General features: G+C 57.2%; 8 protein-coding genes across 8 annotated transcripts; 4 read left to right on the top strand and 4 right to left on the bottom strand.

The window, feature by feature from the left end:
- Window positions 1-533: 533 nt before the first annotated feature.
- Window positions 534-1,339, top strand: PHACADRAFT_199629 (uncharacterized protein; the record flags this gene model as incomplete). The annotated part of the gene is made up of 2 exons (XM_007399853.1): window positions 534-616; window positions 673-1,339. 2 exons carry the CDS (start codon window positions 534-536, stop codon window positions 1,337-1,339), a joined length of 750 nt encoding a protein of 249 aa, XP_007399915.1.
- Window positions 1,340-1,824: 485 nt separating this feature from the next.
- On the bottom strand, window positions 1,825-2,103 carry PHACADRAFT_101462 (uncharacterized protein; the record flags this gene model as incomplete). The annotated part of the gene is made up of 1 exon (XM_007399852.1): window positions 1,825-2,103. A coding segment is annotated over one exon (279 nt), but the record flags the coding sequence as incomplete, so codon positions are not given.
- Window positions 2,104-4,905: 2,802 nt separating this feature from the next.
- Window positions 4,906-5,356, top strand: PHACADRAFT_58701 (uncharacterized protein; the record flags this gene model as incomplete). Its single annotated transcript, XM_007399851.1, has 2 exons — window positions 4,906-4,992; window positions 5,051-5,356. Coding segments are annotated over 2 exons (393 nt in total), but the record flags the coding sequence as incomplete, so codon positions are not given.
- Window positions 5,357-6,676: 1,320 nt separating this feature from the next.
- Window positions 6,677-9,395, top strand: PHACADRAFT_187466 (uncharacterized protein; the record flags this gene model as incomplete). Its single annotated transcript, XM_007399850.1, has 2 exons — window positions 6,677-6,752; window positions 6,814-9,395. 2 exons carry the CDS (start codon window positions 6,677-6,679, stop codon window positions 8,523-8,525), a joined length of 1,788 nt encoding a protein of 595 aa, XP_007399912.1. The 3' UTR covers window positions 8,526-9,395.
- A 3,754-nt stretch (window positions 9,396-13,149) lies between these two features.
- Window positions 13,150-13,520, bottom strand: PHACADRAFT_262641 (uncharacterized protein). The gene has a single exon (XM_007399849.1). The coding sequence runs from the start codon at window positions 13,494-13,496 to the stop codon at window positions 13,335-13,337; it is 162 nt and encodes a 53-aa protein (XP_007399911.1). The 5' UTR covers window positions 13,497-13,520; the 3' UTR covers window positions 13,150-13,334.
- Window positions 13,521-18,179: 4,659 nt separating this feature from the next.
- PHACADRAFT_262639 (uncharacterized protein) lies at window positions 18,180-19,705 on the top strand. The gene is made up of 5 exons (XM_007399848.1): window positions 18,180-18,325; window positions 18,385-18,650; window positions 18,743-18,950; window positions 19,031-19,268; window positions 19,339-19,705. The coding sequence occupies exons 2-5, from the start codon at window positions 18,520-18,522 to the stop codon at window positions 19,578-19,580; spliced, it is 819 nt and encodes a 272-aa protein (XP_007399910.1). The 5' UTR covers window positions 18,180-18,325; window positions 18,385-18,519; the 3' UTR covers window positions 19,581-19,705.
- An 808-nt stretch (window positions 19,706-20,513) lies between these two features.
- PHACADRAFT_262623 (uncharacterized protein) lies at window positions 20,514-24,085 on the bottom strand (the record flags this gene model as incomplete). Its single annotated transcript, XM_007399847.1, has 13 exons — window positions 20,514-20,694; window positions 20,783-21,728; window positions 21,810-21,893; window positions 21,967-22,093; window positions 22,168-22,291; window positions 22,384-23,091; window positions 23,161-23,261; window positions 23,316-23,334; window positions 23,387-23,489; window positions 23,541-23,551; window positions 23,608-23,746; window positions 23,802-23,853; window positions 23,910-24,085. Coding segments are annotated over 12 exons (1,798 nt in total), but the record flags the coding sequence as incomplete, so codon positions are not given.
- A 436-nt stretch (window positions 24,086-24,521) lies between these two features.
- PHACADRAFT_58092 (uncharacterized protein) lies at window positions 24,522-24,999 on the bottom strand (the record flags this gene model as incomplete). The annotated part of the gene is made up of 4 exons (XM_007399846.1): window positions 24,522-24,650; window positions 24,708-24,766; window positions 24,819-24,883; window positions 24,935-24,999. Coding segments are annotated over 4 exons (318 nt in total), but the record flags the coding sequence as incomplete, so codon positions are not given.
- Between the last annotated feature and the right edge of the window lie 92 nt (window positions 25,000-25,091).

Raw genomic sequence — 25,091 nt, 5'->3', positions numbered from 1 at the left:
GGCCCGAAAGCCCAGGCTTGGGTGCACTGGCTCTGTTACTATCCCCTGAGTTCAGAATAAGGTGAGAGAGATCCAATATGTACATACCAGACATGATATGGATATTCTAGACTCGACGGTTCCCGCCGAGCACGACTGTGCATCACCGTCTGGTGTCTGCCATAGGCGCGCGCACGTGGGCTTCATTGCAACTCGACTTATTCTGCAAGTGTACGTCTTCTGGAGGCTGAATTCAGTGAGCACATGCAGCAATAATCTACTACATCCAAACATGCTCCCTTTTCATAGCACCAGAATATCCATTGTACTGTGAGCAAGCCCGGGCTTAAGCCTGCGGCTTGGGCCGGGCTCGGGCTCGGCTCGGGCTCAGGGCTCGGCTTGACGTTGCCACAAGCCCAAGCCCGGGCTTTGAGCCCAAGCCGGGCCCGCACATCACTAGGTATCCTCTTCGTCATCTGCAACAGGAGGAGTCTCGGTGGGGCTGAATGAGAGGGCAGCTTCCGGCAGGCACAGTACCGTTTTGCGCGCATATGATGAACACGGTGTATCCGAAGATGATGATGCAGATCGCGCTGCGTCGAGCCCCGCCCATGCCCCCGGATTTCGTCCATCTATCGTACCTCCTTCCAACGCTGCATCGGAATCAACGCCATCCGCAGAAGCTCAATCCAGGGTGTCTGACCTCAAGCCGGACGCGAAGCCCGTGGCGCATCGGGAGCCACCTGACAGCGATACTGGCGCGAAGAATACCTCTCTTTCCGAGGCTCAAGCGGAGGCGGATGACCACGCGCCTCAGATTCTGCCTGTGGCGATTCCGTCTTTTGCAGAGGAAGGGGCTGGTGGGCGACGTTTGGAGAGTTTTCTGCTGAAGGCTACAGGCGAGACCGACGATGATGGCGAAGCAGTAAAGGACAGAGCAAAGAACCCTGGCATAGGCGAGCCAGTCGCGCATGAGCTTGTCAGCAGCAACTTACCGAATCTTGCCGGGATGCGTCCGTCGCGGAACTCTCCATCTCCCTCGCGCCGTGACGATTCATTCGATCCGACCGGCCGATTGCGTCAGGATATTGACCAACTTAATGCAAGTGCGGCCAGAAATAGCGACGAGATACCAGGGATACTACAGAACTCACCTTTTTATGACCTCGCCATCGCTCGCAGCTATCGTTCCGCCGACGACCAAGCCGCAGAAGTTCAGCGACCGAACAGCTCTGTCTTCCCGGGAGCTGCGGTATTGTTCCAGGGAGTCGGCGGTCATGCAGCAGAGAAATTCGAGCTAGCCTTACGGCAGGGAGCAATGAGCGAGGAAATTGGAGAGCAAGACAGGGTCGAGGCTTGAACGAGGCAGCAATTTATATACATGCCGGAGCTTTTGATGGTTAAATACCTTAGCTTGCATTTTTAGTCGAGAAACAAATTCCTCGAAGTCGTGTACGGGTTGATGTACAGTATACCAAAGACGCATGCGTAGCGCGAAGAACTTTACAGGCGACAAAAAGTGAGCAGCCACGGACAGGCTCGAAGCCTTGTTGCGGAAGGAGCGTGTCAAATTGGCCAAGTTGATCGTTGACCAACGACTGGGTTGGCCTGGTACAACGTGGTGGACAGGGAGAACGGTGTCCAGCTTTCGACGGCTGCAAGACATATGGCCAGGAATATGGAGCTGGCACGGCGGCTGCCACTTGGCATAGCAGCTGCAACAAACGATGTATAGTTTCGCTTTGTCTGCGTACTGAAGTAACTGAACTTTCAATATCTCCTGCAATAGACGTCTCAAAGCCGTGACCTTGCCCATCGAATTCTGATGAATCTACTCAGTCCATGTTAGAAAGACCCAGAAAATGAAAGATAGCGAGATATTACCTCGTCTGCGACCTCAAATCCGCTCCGCAGACGCTTGTACCAGCTCAGATTATTCTTCGCCCACGCCCCTAACACTATAATGGCCTCTTCAGCTCCTTTGCGCTTGCCCTTGTCGCTCAGCACAACCCAAGCCCGCGAAATCATCTCGTCCGACGTCCTTCCGCCGGGCACCCCGCCGACGCATGCATCGACAATAGGCCCATCCGGCTGGGCGCGCAGGATATTCTCTAACTCGCTTGGCCAGATGTGCTCCGCTGACCTTCACCGCACCTCGATAAAGCTACGGCAGCGCACCAAGTCAGCTTGGTAACGATGTCCCTCGCGACAGAGAGGCGTACTGCAAGAACCCACCATTATCGATGTGCATTCAGTTTTCCGTCCTTAGCCAGCCAAAGAATGTCTCCCGCGTTGCCTTCTCCCTCCCGTAGTAGTCCTGCGCCACTATAGGCGCCTTATTCTACAGCTCGCCGGGCTCGTCGACGTCCGCCTCCGAGCCGTCCTCGTGCACCGTGTGGTCTTCGACATTGGAGCAGATAAGACCGCAGGTCGAATTACGTCACCTTCAGGCCCGACAGCCCGTTGCCGGGCCTGCGGGCCACACCCAAAGTCTGGATGCATGCCAGCTAATTCTTTGGCCGGGCAGGTACAGTCTAGGGCTTACTAGCTTTAATATGCCGAACGCTCTGTAGTGCAGTCAGCGATGATATTCGTGAGGAGAAAATTGTGCACATACCTTCCATCATTGTCATGCTACTGAAGTACGATAGGAAGCTGTCTCGGAGTATTGTGGGAAGAATGCGCCACCGCCGCATACCGCGCTGACCATAGAGCTAAGGCTGGTTTTGGCGGAATTGCGATGATCGAAAAGGTAGTGCACCGCAGACTGAACTAGCGCAAAGTCATTGATGCGGTACCTTCATTGAAATGAGATAGTGAACGAACAATTCGAGCAGGTGACGAACGTATGTCTTACGTGGGGATCGCTTTCATGGCTGTACTGGCATGCTATTTCTCCATGGCGATCCAAGTCATAGGATCGATGCTGGTGATGCAAAATGTGAAGACGTTAAGTGGGTAGGCGTGGTATGTTGTCCGAAAACACAGGGTGACGGGAGGCTCTTTGGGCAGAGCCAGCGGGGAAAGGGTCACCTGACGCGCGACAAGCAAAGCATTCAGGTGTACCTGGGGGAACTTTGCTTCCTCTTTCCTCCATATGGCTTGCAAGCGCACCATCTCCAGAACGCTCCCACGCGAAATCATGGCAGGTAGGTGGGAGTTTTCAGTATAATTTAGCGGAGACGGTTATATCAGCCCACACCTTGACAAACCACAAGCCCTACTCGAAATACGAGGTACACCAGCACGATCTTCACGGCAGGACGGACAGGCTCTCGAAAAATGGAGCCCTTTCAGGTGTGATTGACGAGACTTTGTAGACTCAGGCATCTACCACCACTGGTACCTTCTAGGATGTAAACCTGCGTCCCATGCAGGCCAAATTCCTTTGCTGCGGCGAGTGCACGAGCGTGGCACAATTCTGCGATTGTGTTAGGCACGGTGCACGACTCACTTGCTGAACCTGAAATCCGACGCACCACGCAAGCTGTGGCTGAATATGCCGACAATGTCGCTCGCCTCGCCGCCTCGCCCCAGACCGCCGCAGGCCGGTGGCGCATGGAACGCCGTCGCTGCATCGCCCATGAGCTTGCAGTAGCTGCACAACAAGTGCTTGATTCCAGTGGCGGCATCGATGAAGACAGTGTAATCCAGAATCTGTGCGCCCTGCGGGGCCGTAAAGAACGAATTGGAGACCATCGCGCTCGGCTCAAAGACATGGGCCAAGATCTTGGAATGCAACAGCATGCGCATTGGCCAGTAATAAAGGAGCTGGAGATCTGAACGCCAGTTTTGCAGAGATGGCTTTATGTAACTGGACTGTACTGCTAAGGGAGAATTCATCGACTATCTCTGTGCCGGCTCCGTGAACAAGCTAATGAATGCTCTTGTAGCGAGCATACTTGAAGATGTCGCGGGGGTCTCTGCCGCTAAACTGTCCGGCGCCTGAATCCTAAGCGCGTAAATGCGCGTTTGCTGCTTATGTAATCGGATCTCTCGAGGCGCTGGCTGGTATCGGCACTCTTATGCGTACTAGTAACTGCCTGCACCCGCGCCGCCGCCACCGCACGACAGTTCGAGATAGAAATCGCCGAAAAAGCATCGGATGCATCATAGTAGCCGATGGTGGAATGGGCGGAAAAGAGCTTCGCTGCCACCACCGACGCCGTGCCTCCAGAAGGCTGCCGCGAACTCGGCATAGATCGCGAAAACGAGTGCGTACCTGCCTCTAAGGGCGTGGTATGCCGCATGTAGAATGAACGAGTCAAGCTGTCAGAGCGTTTGGGCCCTCTGCGCAAAGGCATGTCACCTTTACCCTCAGACAATGCGCCGCCGCCGACCCAACGGCGCCACACGCAGATGGCGTCCCCATCTACGCCAAGCTCCTCAGCCATCTGTCTGCGACTCACTGTGCCATGGGCGGCTCAGACGCTTGAATGCGGCAAGGATTTTGGGAGTGGAGCTGTGCCCCCACGCACGCATAGGCTGGCGCTGGTATACTCTTGCAATGTACGCGTTCATCGTCATCTGTGTATTATATTTTCTGGCAAGAGTAAGAAAGGGATTAGGTTCATGCTTTCTCAACTTACCTCTTGCAAGATGAATGTTACTCCAAGTATCTGCTACGCTGAGGTCGGGGTCAGATGCATCAGTGATGGGGGCAGAGATCAATGATCTACGGCAACTCTCTTTTGCTGATTATTACTTGTGCTCATTGGATCCATCGCCTCACATTGCTTCACGCCCCTACATGTTCTCTGCCTGTGGTTGATATCCATGCCGACATCGTCTAAACGATTCGGGATATGACGAGGAATGAATCGGTCGAGAGATCCAGCAAACTCGGTACGCAGGCTACACGTCTTGTCTCACCAATGCTCGCTGATCTCTAAATCTCAGAAGTCGCCCGGTGAGACTCTCTCTGGCTGGGCAGGGATCGAGGACCACCTCATGACAAATGACATCGGAGAGATGGAAGACTATGCTGACGACATCGATACTCTACTCGTATTTGTGAGTGGTGTCGTTGCTGCGTGCGTTGTGGGCTGACCTACCTTGCTTGACCGGACAGGCCGGTCTGTTCTCGGCCATCCTAACCGCATTCCTTGTCGAGACATATCCCATGCTCCAAGCCGACAACACAGATACGACTAATCAACTCCTCGCCATCAGCGTGGCTACCCAGCTGCGCACTGCTGGGACCGTCGTCGCCGACACCCTCAATCAGACCCTCACCACATTCTCTGACACTCTCACCACTCCATTCTCCCCTTCTACCGCTTCTCGCTGGATCAACGCCCTGTTCTTCCTCAGTCTCATCTTCGGCCTCGCAGCTGCACTGTTCAGTATCCTGGCCAAGCAGTGGATCCGCGAGTACCTCAAGTGGAACTCTCCGCTTGCGCTTCCACGCGAGAACATCCTTGTCCGTCAGCTGCGGATCGAGGCGTGGGAGGACTGGCAAGTCTCCTCGGTCCTCTCATCGATCCCAATCCTCCTCGAGCTTGCCATGGTCTTGTTTCTTGCCGGCGTTGTCATTCTTTTATGGACCCTGGACGACATTGTCGCTCGTGTTATCACTGTCTTCGTCTCGCTCTTCGTTGGAGCTTTTGCTGCGTTCACAGTGATGCCGATAGTGTCGAAGCGCTGTCCGTAAAAGTCACCCACGGCATGGGCATGTCTTGTGGCGGCGCATATTGTCTCATCCCCATTCCTCTACGTCTTTCATGGGATCATGTCATTAAACCTGATAGGTCAAATCAGATTTCAATGGAATTACTGCTATCATGACCGTCCCTTCGTGTGGCGTGTTTGGCATGTCCTCGCCAACGCCTTTCGCCGCATCAATTCTTTTTGGCGTGGACGATGGCCTACCATATCGCGTACATGGAGAACCCGGGATCTCGAGATCCCTAGAAGCACGGCAATTAAGAGACCGGACCTCGTCGAGGCCGCGGAACGCGAGCTTGCGCGCATTAATGCCACTCTCGACGAGAGTGGAGCGCCGCAAAATGTGCCCGAACTATATGTCCCCTCCGATGTTGCATGCGGGCTTCTGGAGCATATCGCTGAAATGTCTCATCTCTTGCGAGCTCTGGCCTGGGTCAAACGGTCGTCGCAGAGCAGCCAAGTCACAAGCTACATTGAGGAATGCGCACAGATCATTCATTCTGATACACTTCCTCGCACTACCATATTTGATGGGTGGCGCAGCAGCATTCGAGTGGTGACAGACTGGTGTATTCTCTTGTCTGTTCGGAAGGGTACACTGAGCGCGCCTGAGCTGGAGCTGCTTTCCGACCAGTCGGCTCATGCAGGAGATAGACGTCAAACCATCCTGACATTCCGGCAGGCGTTGAACATCCGCGCTCGCATAGCAGATGCAGCTTACCTCTACATTCCATGCACACCATTCCAGTCACTCGAACCTTTGAGCGGGCTGGGGAACGTTTCTCCTGAGGCCACCGCGCTACCCTCCGTTTTAGCGCTATTTCTCAGGGCCGAATGCGAGTACTTCTCGAACCTTGCCGCTCGAGCATCGTTGGATCAGGAGCTACTATGCCGAGCCAGGACGTGGGCACTCGAAGCTTTCAGTCTGCGCTGGAAGCTCCCTGTGCAATTGGATGATGCCGAGACATGGAGGAGTTTCTTGGCAGCAATAGGAAGCAGTGACGGCGCGAAGAGGCCCGTGTTGCGAGCAATGTCTTGGGACATCCTGTTGCTTATCCTAGACAATGGTCGCCGAGTGCAGTGGGACTTGGAGCATGAAGGGTTCAGTGAGTTGCGCATTTTTTGCGGTGTATCACATACTTCGGGATATTGATAAACTGTTGCTAGCATTCGACTCGGAGAATGATATCGGGCCTGCTGATTATGAAGACATTTTGTGTCATCTTCCCATTGACTCCAATGACAGCGCGATGAGAGACCACGTTAAAATATTTGTCGCTATCTCCGTCAGGTGGCTTCGGAGCTCTTCGCTTTCTGAGATGTCAGCTGCCAAGGTCACCGCCGTACTCCAGAGGATGATTAGCGCAGCCAATTTCATCTCAGCACATGACCGACGGCGCGCCCACTGGTCCTACCGCGGAGAATACGACGGCAGTTGGATAGAAGCAGTGGAAAATCAAGTTAAAGATCCATCCCCTTACGACAATCTTTTTCTACAACTTCTCCACGCATTTGAAAGGTCCTACCGCAGACATGTTCTCACAGGTCGTGACCGCTCGATCAGGCGACATCTGCATATAGCACATTGCAATTTACATGCACGAGCAGACTGCAAGATCGCAGGGTGCTCATGGAGACAACATTCCTGTGGAGGTGACGAAGACAATTTCTTCCTCGGCTGTCCTTTGCTGGACAAACAAGCGGATACCCCCGGCGAACCCAGCTCCGGTGGCCACTCAGTTCCCGAGACATTTGCTACAACCGACGTCCTCGTCACCGACATACCTCCTGCGTCGCCATCTGACTTCGACCGTCATCCCACTCCGCCAGAAGATGCACACCAGTCCGCCGAGCTGTCCGTGTCAGCTGATTCAATAACCCGAACGGACGATGGTACGCAAGAAGACCCATCTGAACGGAACAAGCCGGCCTCTATCGCTGGTCATCCCCTTCATCCCAGCATTTTGCAGGCATCTTCGTTGTCGTCTGCAGCAGCAGGACTCTCGGTGGGGGAGTATGAGAGGGCGGCTTCTGGCAGGAGCAGCGCCGGCTTGCGCGCATATGATGAACACGGCGTATCCGAAGAAAATGTGGCAGATCAAGCTGCCTCGAGCCCCGCCCACGTCCCCGGATTCCATCCATATGTCGTAACTCCTTCCAACGTTACATTGGAATCAACACCATCCGCGAAGGCCCAACCCGGAGTGTCTGGCCTCAAGCCGGACGCGAAGCCCGTGGCGCATCGGGAGCCACCTGACAGCGATATTGGCGCGAAGCGTACCTCTCGTTCCGAAGCTCAAGTCGAGGCGGAGGACCACGCGCCTCAGAGTCTGGCTGTGGCGATTCCGTCTTTTGCAGAGGAAGCGGCTGGTGGACGAAGTTCGGAGAGTTATCTGCCGGAGACTACAGGGGAGACCGACGATAATAGCGGAGCAGTAAAGGACAGAGGAAAGGGCCCGAGCCTAGACGAGCCAGCCGCGCATGAGCTCGTCAACAGCGACTCACCGAATCCTGCCGGGATGCGTCCGTCACAGAGCTCGTCATCTTCCTCGCGTCGTGACGATTCACTCGATCCAACCGGCCTATTGCGTCAGGATAGCGCTGGAACTAACGCAAGCGCAGCCAGAAATAGCGACGGGATGCTAGAGGTCTTGCAGAACTCACCTTCTGATGACCTCGCCATCGCTCGCAACGGCCGTTCCGACGAAGACCGAGTCGCAGAACTTCGGCGACTGAACAGTCCTGTCCTCTCGGGAGCTGCAGTGTTGTTCCGCGATGACAGTGGAGTCGACGGTCAGGCAGTAGAGGAATTCGAGTTGGCCTTACAGCAGGGAGCGACGAGCGAGGACACTGGAGATCAAGGCGGGGTCGAGGTTTGAACGAGTCAATGATTTATATATGTATGTGCGTATACCGGAACATGTGGTAGCTAGTTACTTGACTTGCATTTATCGCTGAGGTTCAAATCGCTCCAAGTCGCGTATGGGCTGATGTACAGGATGCCAAAAGACGCATGCATGGTGCTAGGTATGTTGTCGGAGAAGGGCTCGTCGGGAGTCGCCTTGAGCTTTTTCACGTCGACCGTTATGTCGCCAGTGCCCCGTATGACGAGCAGCGGCACGTCGCGCATGCGCCCGAGGAAGTGCGCCATGTCTCGCTCGTGCGTCTGCGCCTCGTACATGACACGCGTTGGGGGCAGCGCGAACATGACCTCGCCTAGTCACTGTATGCACTGCTCGTACATCATGGCCTCGCGTGGGTGCGCGAAGCAGCCGTCCAGGAACTCGACTGTCGCGGGCGAGATAGCTGTTGCGTCGGGGTCGAACAGTGGGGGAAGTGTAGCCTGGAGCCGGGTGGATATGATCATGCTGTGGATGGAGCGCGTCGGGACAGGGCCGTCGTTGTGGATCGCGTCACGGATGTATGAAGGTGGCAAATGTTTCAGAACGTTGAGGACGACTATGGTCTCAGAGGGCTCAGCTGTCTTGCACGCCGGGGAAGAGAAGTGTTACGCACCGCCGAGGCCTCTTGCCAAGCGCCATCGGCCGCACCACTCCAAATGCTTCGCGTACCCTGGGCGTGGATCTACGCGCCATCTGCGGAAACGATCTGCTTGTTGATGGGGCTCATAGCGGGAGATAATACAGAGTAGAATGGCGCGTTTATACGTTGCAGCTCGCGGTCAAAGCCGCGTCGCAGGCGTCCTTCATGGCCTCCTGAGGCCTGAGGGTCCATCGACGGCGCCCTCCTAAGTCGATTGGCATAGTCGACGCACGATGAGCTAGAGCATTGCATACATAACCAAGAGACGCACCTTCAAAACCACTGAACCTCGCCCCCGTCGTGTACGCTGTGGGTCGAGCACAGCAGCCAAAACATGCTTATGTAAACGCGCCAAGCATTGAGCACTCTGGGTTAGGGTTTCGTCGGCACGGTCGGACACCTCGGCGTCCTAGCGCTAACCATCCTCAATATTGTCTGTCTCGTTCTGGCAGCACAGATCGGGCAGAGAGTAGAAGAAGACATATCACAATGAACCCCGCTGTGTGGTCATTATTTCCAGCACTAGTATAAACTACTTAGTGGTAATGGCTACTTTGGAAGACGATCCGAGTCGGAGATATCGCCAGTAGTAATCACTCTCAGAGTGAACCCTCAGGCCTCAATATCCAATGTTCCACTTATATGTTACATGCTAATAACATTCTTCAGAAGCATCGTGGGGCTCTATCAGTGTATAGTCACTAGACCGGAATAGGTGCGCTCCTCGCATAGCGAGTATCTACTTTACTCATCAACAAGAAGGCATAAAGCGTGTGAAATTGAGCCAGCGCACAAGGATTCGTTCTCTCATAGACCGAAAGATGGCTCAATATTATGCGCGGGACGCTTTGCGTGCGTAGCTCCAGGTAAGAAGAAGTCACCGCGCCTGCTCCGTCAAGCCTGAGAACGAGGGACAATGCCAGCGACGAACAGCCCGCTCCTCAAGCGAATGAGAAGCTCTGGAAGGTGCGGCCACTCTGTGTGATTTTCTGCTCTTCTCTCTTGCTCTACCTCTCTCTCTTTTCTTTCCTCTCTTGCACATGACCTAGCTGCCCTCGTAAGGTCATGAGAAAAACATAGTAGGGACTGATAGTACCAGCTATGAATGATACTAGTAATTCTGCGAGAAGGTATTGGGAAGCGATGCAGACAAGAGCGGGCGCATCGGATGCAGAGTAATCAGACCTTCTGGAAGGTGTTCTGCCGCTCGAATGATCATAACTCGCTGACATATATGCATCGCCTCCCAACTACGATACTTGCCCGGTACAATCTTTGAGAACACCTTCCAGAAGAGAGGGAACGACATCTAGCCTACTGCGCGGCGGCAGTTGCTAACATTGCTCTTCTAGATTGTACAATGAATACTTATCTGCGAGCGTTTTCACGTCCCACCCCCTCCGATCCCTCCACTGCGTCTTATACACTCGTCCTCGGACGTTTCGCTCCCTCTTCTAACTTGAACCCTTCCAACCCTCATTTCCCTCTGCGCTACACTTATCGTCAATAATTCTAGCAGTCTGTCGCTAATCTGGGAACCAAACTGTTTATCCTGGATTAATTCCACAAACGGGAATTGTTCTGAGGTGATGTCTGCCATTTTGGTATTCCCTCGGCTTCTTCATGGCTCAAAAAGCCTGCTGCAAAGCTCAGGATCTTTGCTCCTAGGTAGAGCTTGAGCTTCGATACATTATGATGACTATGGTTGGCAGTGCATTGTGCGTATCGCCTAGTCCTCTTTTTGGACGCTGACTGTTGGCCAAAACCGTATGTGCAGCTACTGTTACAATTTATTACTCGAGCAGGACGCTTCTCAAAATTTTATGTGCTTGCCTTGCGAGGAGCGGAGCGGAAAGCAGTCCGACTGGGCTGTGTGCTTATCGCGCAGCAGCCGGTACTTTACTCACTTAGCCGGCTGCAAGTGCTTCTGCTCTCGACCCATCATTCCGGTGACGATCTGTGAACACATCATAGACCTCGTCGCCGAAGGCCGCCCCTGCTGCTGGTTCCAGGTTCGGCACAAAGAAGTATCAGATACTCTCAAAGCGTGCTCCCTTGTTGCTCGTTCATGGTCCCCCGCAGTCAGTGTCATTTACTGCGCGTCCTTAAAGTAGATTTCTCCCTTGGTGATCTACACACAGAATTCCTCGGCAGCATCCCGGCTGTCTTAGAGCGCGTCGAAGCTGTCTCTGTGGGTGCGTCAATCAACCGGCCAGCTCTGTATCAAACGGCATCCAGCTTCCTTCGCAGCTCGATCGTATCCGACATCTTCAGCTGTGCGACAGCGCCTTCCATCTTCCCCCAGGGCAACCAGTCGATATTTGCTTTCGCAAGTTCATCACAGTCACAGAGCTATCGCTCTGTCGCGTTACACTCCACACGGCTCAAGATATGCGACGACTCATATCGGCAATGCCCAGCGTCGAGAAACTCGCACTCTCTGATCTACGCTGGGCACCGAATACGTTCCCCGACGGGCCGCTTCCTAGCGACTCGGTCTTTCGTCCGACTCCCATCCGCCCCAGGAAGCTGGTAGTGCACGCGTACACAAGCTGGGTCAAGCATTGCTACTCCAAATACATCCTCACCTGGCTAGCACAATCCGGCGCGCTTGCAAACCTTGATCGCGCGTTTATACATGTCAATACGAGTAATGAGCCAGCCGTTCAGTGTATCTCCACTCTCGAGGTCCTCTTCCGCGCTCTAGGGAGCTCGCCACCTGGTGTGAGTTCATCGCGTGTCTGTGTGCTCGGTTTCCGTGAGTAGTCCACAAGTGGAATCTCCCATCGACAACTGACTGCGACTCCGACTGTGAAGCTCTCCCACGGGAATTTCGACTATCTATGCCCTCGCTGTCTTTGAAGCAGTCTGTTCCCTTTCTGTCGTTGTGGGTGTGGTCACTACGTGCGCCTGTAGAAGGCGCGCCCGCAGATGACGCCTGGGAACAATATGTTCAGAGAGCCTGCGACGAAGATAACAGACCGTGGTATAGGTGCGCCTGGGGGGTTATGATGGGCACTCGCTGCATATACAAGGCATCAGACAAGCAAACCGCTCGGCACCACATTGAAAATATGCATTTCAACCCGCCGCAGTCCGTCTCTTTCGTACCATTCGGAGAATGGATATCTATGCTAAGATGTCGCCAAGACCGTTTGTCTGCACGTGGCCCGGGTGCAACTATAGGAAGTATCACATTCACGGGCACGTGTCGCTCCAAGCAAATGAACTGGCCCGAGGTGCATTCCTCGAGCCTTTGAGCCGACAGCAAGAAATTGTAGGGTCGGATATCGCAGGCAAGTGTGAGCAGTTACAAGGCATACCCTCAGGCCGAGATCAGGAAACGGGAGCTCTGGCTCAAGGCGCGGAAACTTAGGTATCGACGAAACCCTTGCAGGTTTGAATGAGAGAGAAGATGACGTTGTACTGTTACGAAGGGTAGAAATGAGAGAATGAGGAGAGCCTGGAGAAGGACGAAAGTGAACAAATGGGGCAGGTGTAGCCTATCAAAGTAGCACGGGCCTTTGAAAAATACCGAGTAGAAGCTGTATATATATAAAGCCGTTAAAGATTTGATCGTTACAGCAAAATCGTGGGTTGCAGAACTGATTATTGAGACAGTAAAGAAACAATTAGATATGAAAACGACGACGTGAATTGATAAGATGATTAGCAGAGATAAAATTGTGAATTGGACGCGTTAGACGCGGCGGTCAAACCAGAAATTCTCTTCTGCAACTCTAGAGAATCCAGCACGTTAGTAGACAAAGAGGAGAACGAATTCGAGACCATACTGCTGAGATCCCAGTTTATCCATGTATTTTTCGAAGTCGACATCGTAGAGCTTGCTTACGCTCGCCTCCAGCCAGCTCTTGACCGCCGGTTTCGCCGGCACACCGTAGATGACGTAGCATTTCTCCAGACCTGCGACAAATTTGATACGCGTTAGGACATGTGCTAGGATCGGTAAGTGACAACACACCTCGGACGACTTTGCGCAATTGCTTCAGATACTGCGGGAAGACCCAACGTCCGCCATCAGCACTATCAGGCAGCGGCCCAAGCTCGTCCCGGACCATTCGCCTGCGGGCGTAGATCTTGATAATGTCGCCTTGAATAACATCTGGCAGTCCGGTACAAAGGCATTAGCACGGGCCCAGGAGCTGAAGAGTACACTTACGGAAAAGGGGGACAGCGGGCGCCACAGAGCTGGCAAAGTCTGCTCGATATGTGGAGTAATTTGAACCCGACTGGTGGAAGTAACGGTCGACTTCCTGCACCATCGTCTTGCACAAGACATCAGCCATCTATGGTCAAATAGGTGAGCAGCAAGTTTCGGAGCAGCAAAGTACGCCACCTACGCGCAAAGTGCTCGTTAGACGCGTCACCGCGGCCGAGGAGAGTCCACTCCAGATACTGTACGCTGTGGAGTAGTTTCTCAATTCCAAGCATCGCTATGGGGAAATATTGATAAGTGCGAGCCGCGTCTGATGAGAAAAGTGCTTACGTTCATGACTCTGGCCAGCAGATTGTACGCGTTCGCACGGTCCGTCATGCTAGCTTTGTCCACGACGCACTGCACTGTCCACAGACAGACGGCATTCGACCACGCAGCAGCCGCTGCAAACATGCGGTGCGGCTTGTCCTCCCTGTGGAAGTACACCTCGTACGGCAGCGCCCCGTGGAAGATCTCAGACTCGACGAGCGTGAAGGCCCTTGCGAGCTCCTCAGCCCCGCCCGCCTCGGTGTCGAAGAACAGGACGTCGATGAGCGACAGCTCGACGGTGTCGATCGCGCGGACCGCAGAGGCGGAGAAGCCCGAGTCGCCGAAGGCCGGTGCGTTCCTCTCGCCCTCTTTCAGGGTGCGCTCCAGGACGGGCGGGAACGTGGGCCACTTGCGCCCGGGGCACCCGCGCTGGCACTCGACGAGCTTGATCCCGAGCGCGGCAGACGTGTTCGGCGGCAGGTCCGCGTCGGCCTCGACTGCGTCCTTGATCTCGCGCATCGTGCGGAGCAGCGCGGCGTCGGCCTCGGGGAGGTAGTAGTGGTCGAGCCAGAACGTCAGGAGGCGGACGACCTGGATCTTCGTGACGGCGTGGCCGGCCTTCCAGCGCGCGCTGCTTGGGAGATCGCCCTCCAGCTCTACAGGAAGCTGCGCGAAAAACCGGTTACAGAGGAGGTCCATGACCTTTTGCCCTCGGGTAAAGCACCTGAAGAAGAGGAAGAAGCTGTCCGTGGTCGCAACGATGTCCAGTTCGGGCAAGTCTGATGCGAAGCCGTCGACGATGTCGTTGACCAGCGCCCGTATTGTCATGGCCGCAGCCCGATTGTTTGCATCGAGGACCACATCTTGATTACCTGAGTAGCGGGGGTGAGGAGTATCGTGATTGAGGAAATGCCGAGTGATGGTATCGAAGACGAGCTTGGTGGACTTGAGCTCGAGGTTCAGCGCTGTGACAATCTTGTCCTCAGACTCCTCGAACGGGCCAACCTTCGGCTCGCGAACCTCCTCTTGATCGAGCAGAATCCACGAGAATCTAGCCGGGGTAGAGCCTACAGGAGTGGAGTCGTTGGCGACGGTCTTTGGCAGGACACTTCGGACGGCGCGTGACAAGAACCCTTTCAGGCGTTTGCTATTGCCCCGCCGCAGAGCAGCGGCAAGAGCCGACTGCACTGTCTTCACGCTCTCGCTATTTGCCTCGCCGTCTGACGCCTCCAGGTGTGCGTATGTCTCGGGAGTGGCGTTGTAGGCATCCAGAACAGCGGCACAGGTCTTGACGAGCTCTCCGAGGCTCGTCCACAGCAACGCGAGCAGCTGCGGGCCGAGGCAAAAGAGCTCTTCGAGCTTCGCATCGGAGTGCTTCCCGCTGATGTTCGAGCAGAAGCTCGAGAAGACGTTCTCGTACGTGACGACCTCGCTGTGCGCGAGGCGGACCGAGCCGGAGGTGCGCACCTCGTCCGGGAGCGTGTTCAGGAGCATCATTCCGGTCTGTACCGCGGCGACGAAGCGATTCTTGATCTCTTTGACGCGCTTGACGTCGTGGCGAAGGAAGATGGTGTTCGCTTCTTCGAGTGCGTCCAAGATCTCGCGGACATCGAAGCGGTAGTCCAGGCTGCTCCTGCGATAGACAGCTTTCGCCCTCGCGAGTGGGTCAGGGGTAGGCTCATCCTCCGTAGGCAGGTTACTCCTTTTGCTGCTGCTGAGGGCACGGCGATGAAGAGAAGGCTCAGAAGACTCGGGCGGCTTGAAAATCACATTGGGAGGTTGGGCGCGCTGTTGAAACTGGAACTGAGGATGTTTGAACTGGCTCGTCGACGGCTGGAAGAGCGAAAGGGGTGATAGCAGGGGTTCAGGGATCCGGGGCAGTGGCTTGGAGAATGACGAAGGTGGTTTCACGCCTGGTTCTGCGGAAGCGAAGGGTGCGGGTGCGGCAATTGCATCTTGTGTGAGCGAACTACGTGCCAAGGGATACATTGTCGAGGATCGCGAGCGGTGCCCTGGAAGCTCGCTCTGAGGCATTCCCGCCAGTGCGAGGTGCATTGTTCCAGACGTTCGGATACATGAGGTTTCAGAGTTGGACCGAGAACGAACGGAGCGGTCCCGCTCAACGCTTGCTCCAGTCGAACGAGAGGCCTCAGCTTGTTCTCTGGCAGATTCAGGAGGAGCCGGACGGTGAGCACGCTGTGAAACGGCGCGAATAAGAGGCCTCTGATCGTGGATTGAAATTCTGGTACCCGTGGCAGATGTGGACAGGCGATGGTTTCCGAGTTGCTTGGGGGAAGATTCGGCAACATCCACAGACGAGCGGTCGCAGGCCTGGCCAGAGTCAACAAACTCGGAATATCTACAGAAATAACGCAAATCGTGTTAACTGTGGCTGGTCTGAGCAACCGAAATAGCGTACCCTGAGTCGGAAGAGGAGGCTCGGGACTTGGCAGGCAGGTACTCTCCGGACTCGGACGCCTGACGGCGCCCGGGATCTTTGTCGCGTGGCGCCTCAGTCGCGGCCGCGCGAGATAGATACCAAGACACTCCCTTCTCGTGAGGCCTTTGCGGATCGTAATCGTCGGCAGACAAGCGGTGGGCGTGTCTGGCTTTGTCGGATGCGGGTTTGGACGCGGACGACATTGTGACAAAGTGGGATAAACGAGATGCGAATGAGGTATGTCGGAACCAAACGAAGGTATGAACTTTACACGAAGCGATCAGACGCGCCTTTTATATTTCCGCCAAAGACTGGGGCGGCCGAAACCCTGTGGCAACGGTGGCCTAAGTGGCCTTGTCGATCATCTTGTCCCAATTGGCCGCCGGGCCATAGCATAGATGTGGCCGGTCCAAATTTAGTCGGCCTTGTCTTGCAAATTCCTTACGCAAATTTGGACAGTCAGATAGCATCCAACTACAAGGCGTCAGCCCACCCGCGAGTCGTGTGGCGAGCCAGGAAGCAGATGTCTAGCGACGAAGTGGAGGTGCGGATTTACGTGGCTGCATGTTCAGAGCAGTTCGATCGTTCCACCTGCGCAGATAGAGCCACATCTGACGCAGACCTGTCCACTGCAAGCATAGCCCGCCCAGTTGGCTTGAAGCTGGGTGACGAGAAGGGTTGAGAGCGCTTGGGCACTGGTCGCGACGGTCACGTGCCATGCACGTGACCGAAAATGCCCGATCCCGATTCTGCTACAGGCCCGCCGCCGCACCGTCCGTAAACCCTTGACATGAGCAAAATCCAAGGCGACGTAGCCGGTAGGAGCAGCGAGCATAAGAGAGCGGGGGATACCACCCTCAGTCGCAGAAGCAGCACCTCGACTGGAACAGCCTCATGAGCAAGCAATATCGTCCCACGGCGCGCGCGCCAGTGGCAGCACAGCACCACCTTCTGCGCACGACGTCTCGGTACCATGCCACACTCTTGTACAGAAATTTTCTTTTCGGCAGCCCCGTTGCGCACCGCACGAGAGGCCGCGTCGGAAAGAGGCCACTCAAGTTTACCGCGCATGGTGCGCCACTGGGTCTCGTGCGGAGGTGCGGCCGCAGCGAAGCGGGCACCCCGCGGCGGGCGCAGGGCGCAGGCTTTTGGATCTTGGTCTGGCGCGGCGGTGATTGTTGAGCTCGGCTCGTGTGGCGAGACGGTCGACTCAGATCCGAGGCCGTGCCCGGACGTGCAGTACGATTTGGGGGAAGGATAAGAGATGGGTCAGAGAAGGTCGTCAGCTTCGGTAGGGCAGTATCAGAAGGGAGAAGCTCGATGAGCGCAGGCCCCCTTTTTGAGAAACAGATGACGAGGAGGGCCAGAAGGAGACGAAGCCCACTGCGGTGAGTCTCGAGTCCATTGATCAGCGCGACAAATGGAGGAGTGATCAGCTCTGTGCGAACGTTGCCGCAGATTCAGCACAATCCAGACCCGTACGGGCAGGTCAAGAGACACTCTCGGTATGCTGCGTTTTGTCCGGCGCAATCAGCGACAACAACTGCGCGTGTGTGGCCGGGGCTATCAGCTTCCCACACTCCCTGCAAAACTGAAGGCACGGGGGCTCTTTCATCCCAGACATGTTCTCAGCAAGACGTCCCTGATGCCAAGCATGAAGAGCGTCATTTCACCGAAGGCCGTGCGCCGTGATCGCCTCCAGACGTGCGGGGCTTTGCTCCATGATGAAGTGAGTACCTGCGCACGTGTGGGGCACGACCTAGAGGCTCGCAAAGTGTTACCGCACCGAAGGACCAGGAGTCAAGCCCACTGCGCGGCCGCTGTGATGACAGAAGGAGACAGTCCCGGAGGCTGCGCTGTGGAAGAGCGATTCCTATGTCAGAGTGTAGATCAGCTATATAGTTCGGTACGCATATGCTGATGCGTACATTTCCATATTAAGTAATTGGGCGGGATATCTTGATGCGCCATCAAACCAACCCGGACTCGAGCAGCACGAGTCTGGACTCTTTTTTTTTTTTCCCTGCGTTGCTACCCATGCTGATCGAAGAAGCTTTTTATTTATTTATTGCAGCCTCTTCTCTCTAGCTCCCACATTGCGAATTCTGATGCACGTACCCTGCTAAGCGGGCGGGCGCTGCCAGGCGTCGCGACACATAAAAACGAGCAAGCGGGGGGGCCGGCCGTGTTCCCCTCTTATCACAAAAAGCCTGCTCTCATGGACGCGTCTCAGTACAAAAACACCGTCACCGCCCGCGGACTGACGTACCACTACTACTTCGCGCGTGCGCAGCGCACGAAGCCGACGCTGCTGTTCTGCCACGGCTTCCCGTCCGCGTCGCGCGACTGGCGGCACGTCGCGCCCTTGCTGCAGGACAGGGGCTACGGCGTGCTCGCGCTGGACATGCTCGGCTACGGCGGGACGGACAAGCCGACGGACCCGGCGGCGTACGTCCCGAGCCTGCTCGCGAGAGACGTCGTCGACGTCCTGGACGCCGAGGAGCTCGACAGGGTCGTCGCCGTCGGCCACGACTGGTGAGTGTTCGAGACTTTCGCCGCCGGTCGTCTCCTCTCTGTGGTGGGCGGTGGGTCTGCGGACGGGTGCTGACGCTGGCTGCGGCTGGCAGGGGAGCGCTGGTGGTCTCACGCCTTGCGAACCACTACCCGGGGCGGTTCCTCGCCTACGCGTTCCTCGCCGTGCCCTTCGTGCAGGTCACGCCGCCGATGGACCACGAGGTGTTCCTGGAGCACACGAAGCAGCGGCAGGGGCGCGAGACGTTCGGCTTCTGGTCCTTCTTCAGCAAGCCCGACGCGGACGCGATCATCCAAGCACACGTACGTTGCACACGCGAAATAAAAAAACTCCCCTTGCCAGCAGCAGCCGCTGACGACATCAACAACAACAACAACAACAGATGGACTCGTTCGTGAGCGTGCTCTTCCCGCACGACCCCGAGATGTGGAAGACGCGGCTCGGGCCGACGGGCGCGCTGGAGCAGAGCCTGCGCGCGGGCTTCGTCGCGCCGCGGCCGGCGTACTGGTCCGCGGGCGACGCGGCGCACTTTGCGGAGACGTTCCGGCGGGACGGCTTCGCGGCGCCGACGTGCTGGTACAAGGTGCTGACGAGCGGGCTGGCGGCGAGGGACGACCAGCGTGCGTGGATGCGCGGTTCGGGGGCTGTGGGAGCTAGGCTGACGCGCCCTTTTTTTTTTTTTTTTGGTAGAGATCCCGGAGGAGCGGCTGTTCCCGCCGGTGGACGCGCCACTGTACTTTGGGGCGGCGAAGAAGGACTGTGTGTGCGTGGCCGAGGCTGGGCTTGCGGTCTTTGGGCAGGAGGCGTTTAGAGGGCACCGGGTGACGACGAAAGAGTACGAGGCGGACCACTGGCTGATTCTCTCGAACGGGGAAGAGATCGCTGGTGAGCTTGATGGGTGGATCGAGGGCACTGGTGTCGCGAAGCTCTGAAGTGAGTCATTTTTTGCTCATGTGAGGCAGCTTCTATTGCAAGTGGCCGGGATGAGGAAGCTCGCAATGTAAAGTATGACGGCTTGGAATGAAGCATGGTGGACGCGCAGCCACGTTTGGTTTGGCAAGGACGTTTCCCACGCTTTGTGGCGTCTCGTCTGCTTCCGCCCTGGTCTTGCTCCTGTCTCCTCGACACGGTCAACGCACATCTGTTTCAGCCCTCCCGAGCATTGATCCGCGGAAACACCACTCGGATAGGCTCAATATTCATAACACCGCGTGTGTGAAGCAGCACTCTTTCGCTAATCGGCGAGAGCCGAGATCTTGAGCTTGTTCCTCCGCCATCTAATCTGAGCTTGAGCCTGGCCAGCACCACAGACACTCACGAGGCCTGCGTCTCGCTCACACATGCAGCGTGCCGAGCGAGACGGTGCCCGGCACAACGCGAGCCCGTGCCAAATGGGCGATTGTCGGTCGCACGGCTGACAAGCCGTTCTCAGGCCCTGCTGTGTCTGGCCTCGTCTCCGAGGGGGGGCTCCTCCGCCGTCCTCTTCCTCCCCCGCCGCGGCGGAGCTCCGCGGAGTACAGAGCAGAGGGGCACCACCATCCCTCGCCGCAGCAAGGCAACCCCCGACCGACATGCGCCTCTCGTTCGTGTGTGGGCCCTTTAGGAAGAGTCCAGAGGCTCGGCCCACCCCCGGCAGCCGTCTTCCCATGCAGCAGAAGCCTGTCCACGTCGCACAGAGTTCCAGTGGCAATCACTGCGCCGAACAGTGTGTGACCCATCGTCCGCCCACAGGTACCGAGCTCGCGTCAGCGCGGCCCCCCCTTTTCTAACAGACTACGTTCAGGGGCTCCCCCGAGCGACGCCTCGCGTGATATAAGGACCCTCTGGCCGAACCAACATACATAGTGTTTGGGCGGCCCAACAACATCCTCTCTCTCTTCCTTCCGGCGGATGTCTGCAGCCATGGCAGTAGCACGTGCATGCCTCGTCGTCGCCCAGGGCACGTTCTACCAGCTCGCGAGCACGCCTCCCAACCGCACCCCCCAGAAGGCGCGCTACGACTCGGCCCACCCCTGGTACATCCGCATCGCACCCCTGGTCATGAAGGTACGTACTACCTCGTCGTCGTCGTCGTCTCTCTCACACACACACATCTTCCCACGTTCTTTCCCCAATCTCACGTGCGCGCGCGCAGATCCAGCAGCCCCTGATCTGGCTCTGCAGCGGCGCGGAGCTCCTGCTGCTCGCGACGCAGCAGGACGTGCTGCCGACGCCGCCCTGGGCCGCGCGGCTCGCGGAGCAGGCGCTGTGCCCGGCGGCGCACCGGCCGGACCTGCACGTCTCCTGGGCCGCGCTGCTCGGGCTGCTGCTCGTCGCGTGCGGGAGCGCGCTGCGGCTCGCGTGTTTCCGGACGCTCGGCGAGCTCTTCACGTTCGACCTCACCATCCTGCCCACCCACGCCCTCGTCACCGCCGGCCCCTACGCGCGCGTCCGCCACCCCGCCTACACCGGCACCCTCGCCATGTGCCTCGGCGTCGCCCTCATCGACCTCACGGCCGGCGGGTGGGTCGCAGAGTGCGGCGTCCTCGGCCGCGCCGGCCTCTTCAGCGCGCTCTTGCGCTTCGCAGGCGCCGCCGCGTGGTGGACGTGGTGGCTCGCCGTCGGCTTCACCCGCTGTCGCGCAGAGGACGCGGAGCTCAAGAAGAAGTTTGGGGCCGAGTGGGAGAAGTACGCGGCGAGGGTCCCGGCGTGGTTTGTCCCAGGCTTGCTATGATTTTCCTGTCCCGACGCGCGCTTTTCTTCTTCGCATGAAGGACTCTGTAATGCATTTTTTTTTTTCGGGAGGTACATTCGTTATGGCGTGTATATCAGTAGGCTAAGGTATATACAAAATCAGGGTAATATACGCACGACAAACGCGAGAGCAAGAACGACAACAAACCGACAAGAAAATTATGTTTCGCAGGAAAACACGCAGAACGCATATTCACGCGGGGCCCATGGCGTCCAACTTTTCCTTCGTCTCGCGGAACTCTTCCTGCCACGACTCTGCAAAGGCCGCGTCCGTCTCGAAGCGCTCCTGGCACGCGTGGCACCTGATAAAATACGCAGACGGCATCTCCTCGAACCCGCGGAGAACGCTGTACATTTGCCGCGCACACCCATCATCCATCAGCCCTGGCAACGTGATTTCATGAACGACAACAAAACACAGGACGTACAATTCGGGCAGCGTGTCCCCGACCGCGCCGATCTCCCCCGGGGGCAGACAGTCTTCGCAGAAGGCGTTCGTGCAGGTCTGGCAGCTGGAGGGACACGACGACGTCAGCCGGCCGGGTCGCGAGGGGAGTTCAAAGGTGAGGTGAGAGAGACTCGCACCGGAAGAGCATGTTCCCTGCGTCCGCGGTGTTGCGGTCGCAGCCGCAGCATCGATGCTGGGGGCACACGAGCATGGACGCCTTGGCTGCCTTTGCCTTGGTCAGGCCGTGACATTCGGCATGGAAGACTGCGAGAAAGAAAAAAAAAAAAAAGACAAGCATCAGGTTCTGTCTTTGCGTCATGTTATTTTCCAACACTGACCGCGTGGACAGCTGTTGCAGAGCGTGAGCTCTCCGCCGTCACGGCAATAGATGCACCAGTCCTCCCAGTCGAACTGCCTCCGCTTCCTCTTCGCAGCAGGCCCGTCCGCCAGCGCCGCCTTCAGCTACAAAAGAAGCACCCGTCGTCAGCCAGCCAGCCCCGACCGCAAACAAAAGGTGGTGGAGAGGGGGCCCTCGCGCGTCGCCCACCGCTCACCTCGTGCTGCAACGGCGCGAGACACTCGGAGAGCACCTCGAACCCGTCGACGACGACGATCCGCGTCTGGCGCGCCCGCTTCTGCAGCGCCGCCCACTCCGCGGCGATGTCCTTGTTCTCCGCCCCCGCCCCTGCCGCCGCCGTGGAAGAAGGCTTCGCGCGCCTCACGAGCTTTCCCTCGAACAGCCGGCTCTGCACCTGCGCGACGCCGCTGAGCATCGCCCGCTCCTCGTCTTCCGCAGCGGCAGTAGCACCGGCACCAGCGCCGTTATCGCCGAGGGGAAGCTGCTTCGCGTCCGCCGCGCCGAGCTCCCTGCGCGTCCGCAGCGCGCGCACGTCATCGCGCTCGCGCGAGGCCTGCAGGACGTCCGCGAGCGGGGCCTTGAGGAACTGTGCGAGCGCCGTGCCCGCACCGCCGTCGCCGGTGCCGTTGCCACGCGCGAGCGCGCTGCTGCCCTTGCGGAGGATGCTCGTGAGCTCCGCGGTCTTGAGCGCGGAGAGCGCGTCGTCCGCGGTGGCGGCGGGGGCGTCGCCTGCGCCCGCGGGGCCCGTGGCACGCGCGTTCATGACCTTGAGGGAGAGGAAGAGCTTGCGCCGGATGCGGTCCAGCATCTGGTCCTCGACGCTGCCCTGGCAGATGAGCCGGTACACCTTCACGGTCTGCGTCTGCCCGATGCGGTGCGCGCGGGCGATCGCCTGCAGGTCGTTCTGTCATCGGGTTGACAGGTGATTTTTGGTGAGGGCGCTGGTGTTGGGATGTGGAGGGTGCGTGCGTACCTGCGGGTTCCAGTCCGAGTCGGCCATGACGACGGTGGTGGCTTTCGTGAGGTTGATGCCGAGCCCGCCGGCCTTTGTAGAGATGAGGAACACCTGGAAAGCTGGAAAAAAAAAGTCATAATGCGCGGCGAATGAGAGCCCCGTTCGGTACTCACGAGACACCTCTTGCTGGAACTATGAAGACCGTCACCAAACTAAATCACTAACATGCCGAAGAGTTGCGTACCAACTTGACGTCCAGGGTCCTCCGCGGACGGCACGTTTGACCATCCAAACGTGCATACTTGATCGATCGCAGAGTCAGAAAGTCCTCGAGCAGATCTAGCATGCTAATTGACAATGGTCAGTACAGCCCAGCAGACGAAGCAGCGAACACGAACGTGGCGAATTGCTGCCGTAACGAGGCTTGATGAGCATAGAGGTATCAAGAGAAGCGCAGGTACGCACCGAGAAGATCAAAACGCGTTCTCCCTTCGGCAGTATGTCTGCCAGTAGTTTGTTGAGGAAAACAAGCTTCGATGATGATGCAACGACATGTTCGCCAAGTGCGTACGGCGTTGGCTCGGCATCCGGAAGGAGATACGGGCTGAACAGAGCTTGTTAATGAGTCGATTAGCTTCTGGGTGTGGGGCAATCCTTACTGGTCGCAGACTTTGCGCAGCTGCATCAGCAGGTTCATGAGCCGCTTCCACTCTGTCGTCAAGACATCAGCCACGCGAGAACAGACTTTGCCTGTGGCGCACACGCACGGTTGCCCTGCCCGCCCTTGGCCCGCTCGTTCTGCGCGGCGATGATCGCCTGCACCTCCCTGCGCCCCTCGTTCTCCTTCTCCTCCTGCAGCTCCGCGGTGAAGATCTCCTGCAGGTCGACGGTGTCGAGCCGCGTGAGGAGGCGGTACGTCCAGAAGCGCTGCGCCTCGGTCATCGGCAGGAACACGGTGAGCTCCTCGCGCGGCGGGACGGCGATGTCGACGGTGTCCTTCGTCCGGCGGAGCATAATGGTCGAGAGAAGCTTCTCGGTCGCCTTGAGGAACGGCAGCGAGTACGCGCCCTTCTCGAGGCTGAACGCCTCGCGGAAGAGGCGCTCGGTCGCGGGCGCGAAGATCGAAGGGTACAGCCAGTGCAGCAGGCCCCAGAGTTCGACCAGGTTGTTTTGCACCGGCGTACCAGTCAAGACTAAGACTCGCATGAGCATATGTAGCGTGAACATGGAAGGTGCAGCTCACTCAGCCTGTAAAGGCATCCGATGCCCTGGAGCTTTCCTGCCACGATGGTGTTCGTGTTCTTGATCCTGTGCCCTTCGTCGAGCACGACATACGTCCAGCGCCGGCTCTTGAACCACATGTCCTCGGCGACGTAGCTCTCGTATGTCACGACACAGATGTCAAATTCGATCTCGCCCGTGCGCACCGCGTCCTTCAGTCGCTTGCGCTCGCTTTCCTGGGCGTGGAAGCGCATTGCTTTGAAGGAAGGCACCCAGCGGCGAATTTCCTAAAGCCCACAAGTTCAGATTGACGCGTATATACGCAGGACATGGGCTAGACGCACGCTCAGCCACGTCTCCACGACGGACAGGGGGCACACAATTAAATGTGGATCGACGCGTCCTGGCCAAGTTTCTTTCAGTTACGAGGAGAAAAAATTCACACACGGGCGTACCCTTGACGCGTTCCTTCACGTGTGCCAGCAAGGAGAGCGTCTGCAGAGTCTTCCCGAGGCCCATCCTGCACACGAGTGTCAGTTTGACGAGCTGGGAGTACCAAAGGTCAACTGACTCGTCGCCCAGAATGCAGTTCATGCCATTCTCGTACATCCAGGTAAGGTATGAGAGCCCATGTAGCTACGCCGCAAGTCAGTCCCGTTCGGTAGCGGCCGGTTTCAACTCACCTGGTAGTCCTTGAGCTGGCCGCCTGTAACCAGCTCGGGCTGCTT

This window comes from Phanerochaete carnosa (assembly GCF_000300595.1).
Source record: "Phanerochaete carnosa HHB-10118-sp unplaced genomic scaffold PHACAscaffold_9, whole genome shotgun sequence".
Taxonomy (NCBI): Eukaryota; Fungi; Basidiomycota; class Agaricomycetes; order Polyporales; family Phanerochaetaceae; genus Phanerochaete; species Phanerochaete carnosa.
This window is presented reverse-complemented; position numbering and strand designations above follow the sequence as displayed.

Excerpts from the sequence above, each read along its gene's own strand:
- PHACADRAFT_262641 (XM_007399849.1), bottom strand. The coding sequence starts at position 13,496 with ATGGCTGATGTCTTGTGCAAGACGATGGTGCAGGAAGTCGACCGTTAC.
- PHACADRAFT_262639 (XM_007399848.1), top strand. The coding sequence starts at position 18,520 with ATGCTCGGCTACGGCGGGACGGACAAGCCGACGGACCCGGCGGCGTAC. Across the intron at positions 18,651-18,742 it reads GTCGCCGTCGGCCACGACTG|GGGAGCGCTGGTGGTCTCAC; the intron begins GTGAGTGTTCGA and ends TGCGGCTGGCAG. Across the intron at positions 18,951-19,030 it reads ACGCGATCATCCAAGCACAC|ATGGACTCGTTCGTGAGCGT; the intron begins GTACGTTGCACA and ends CAACAACAACAG.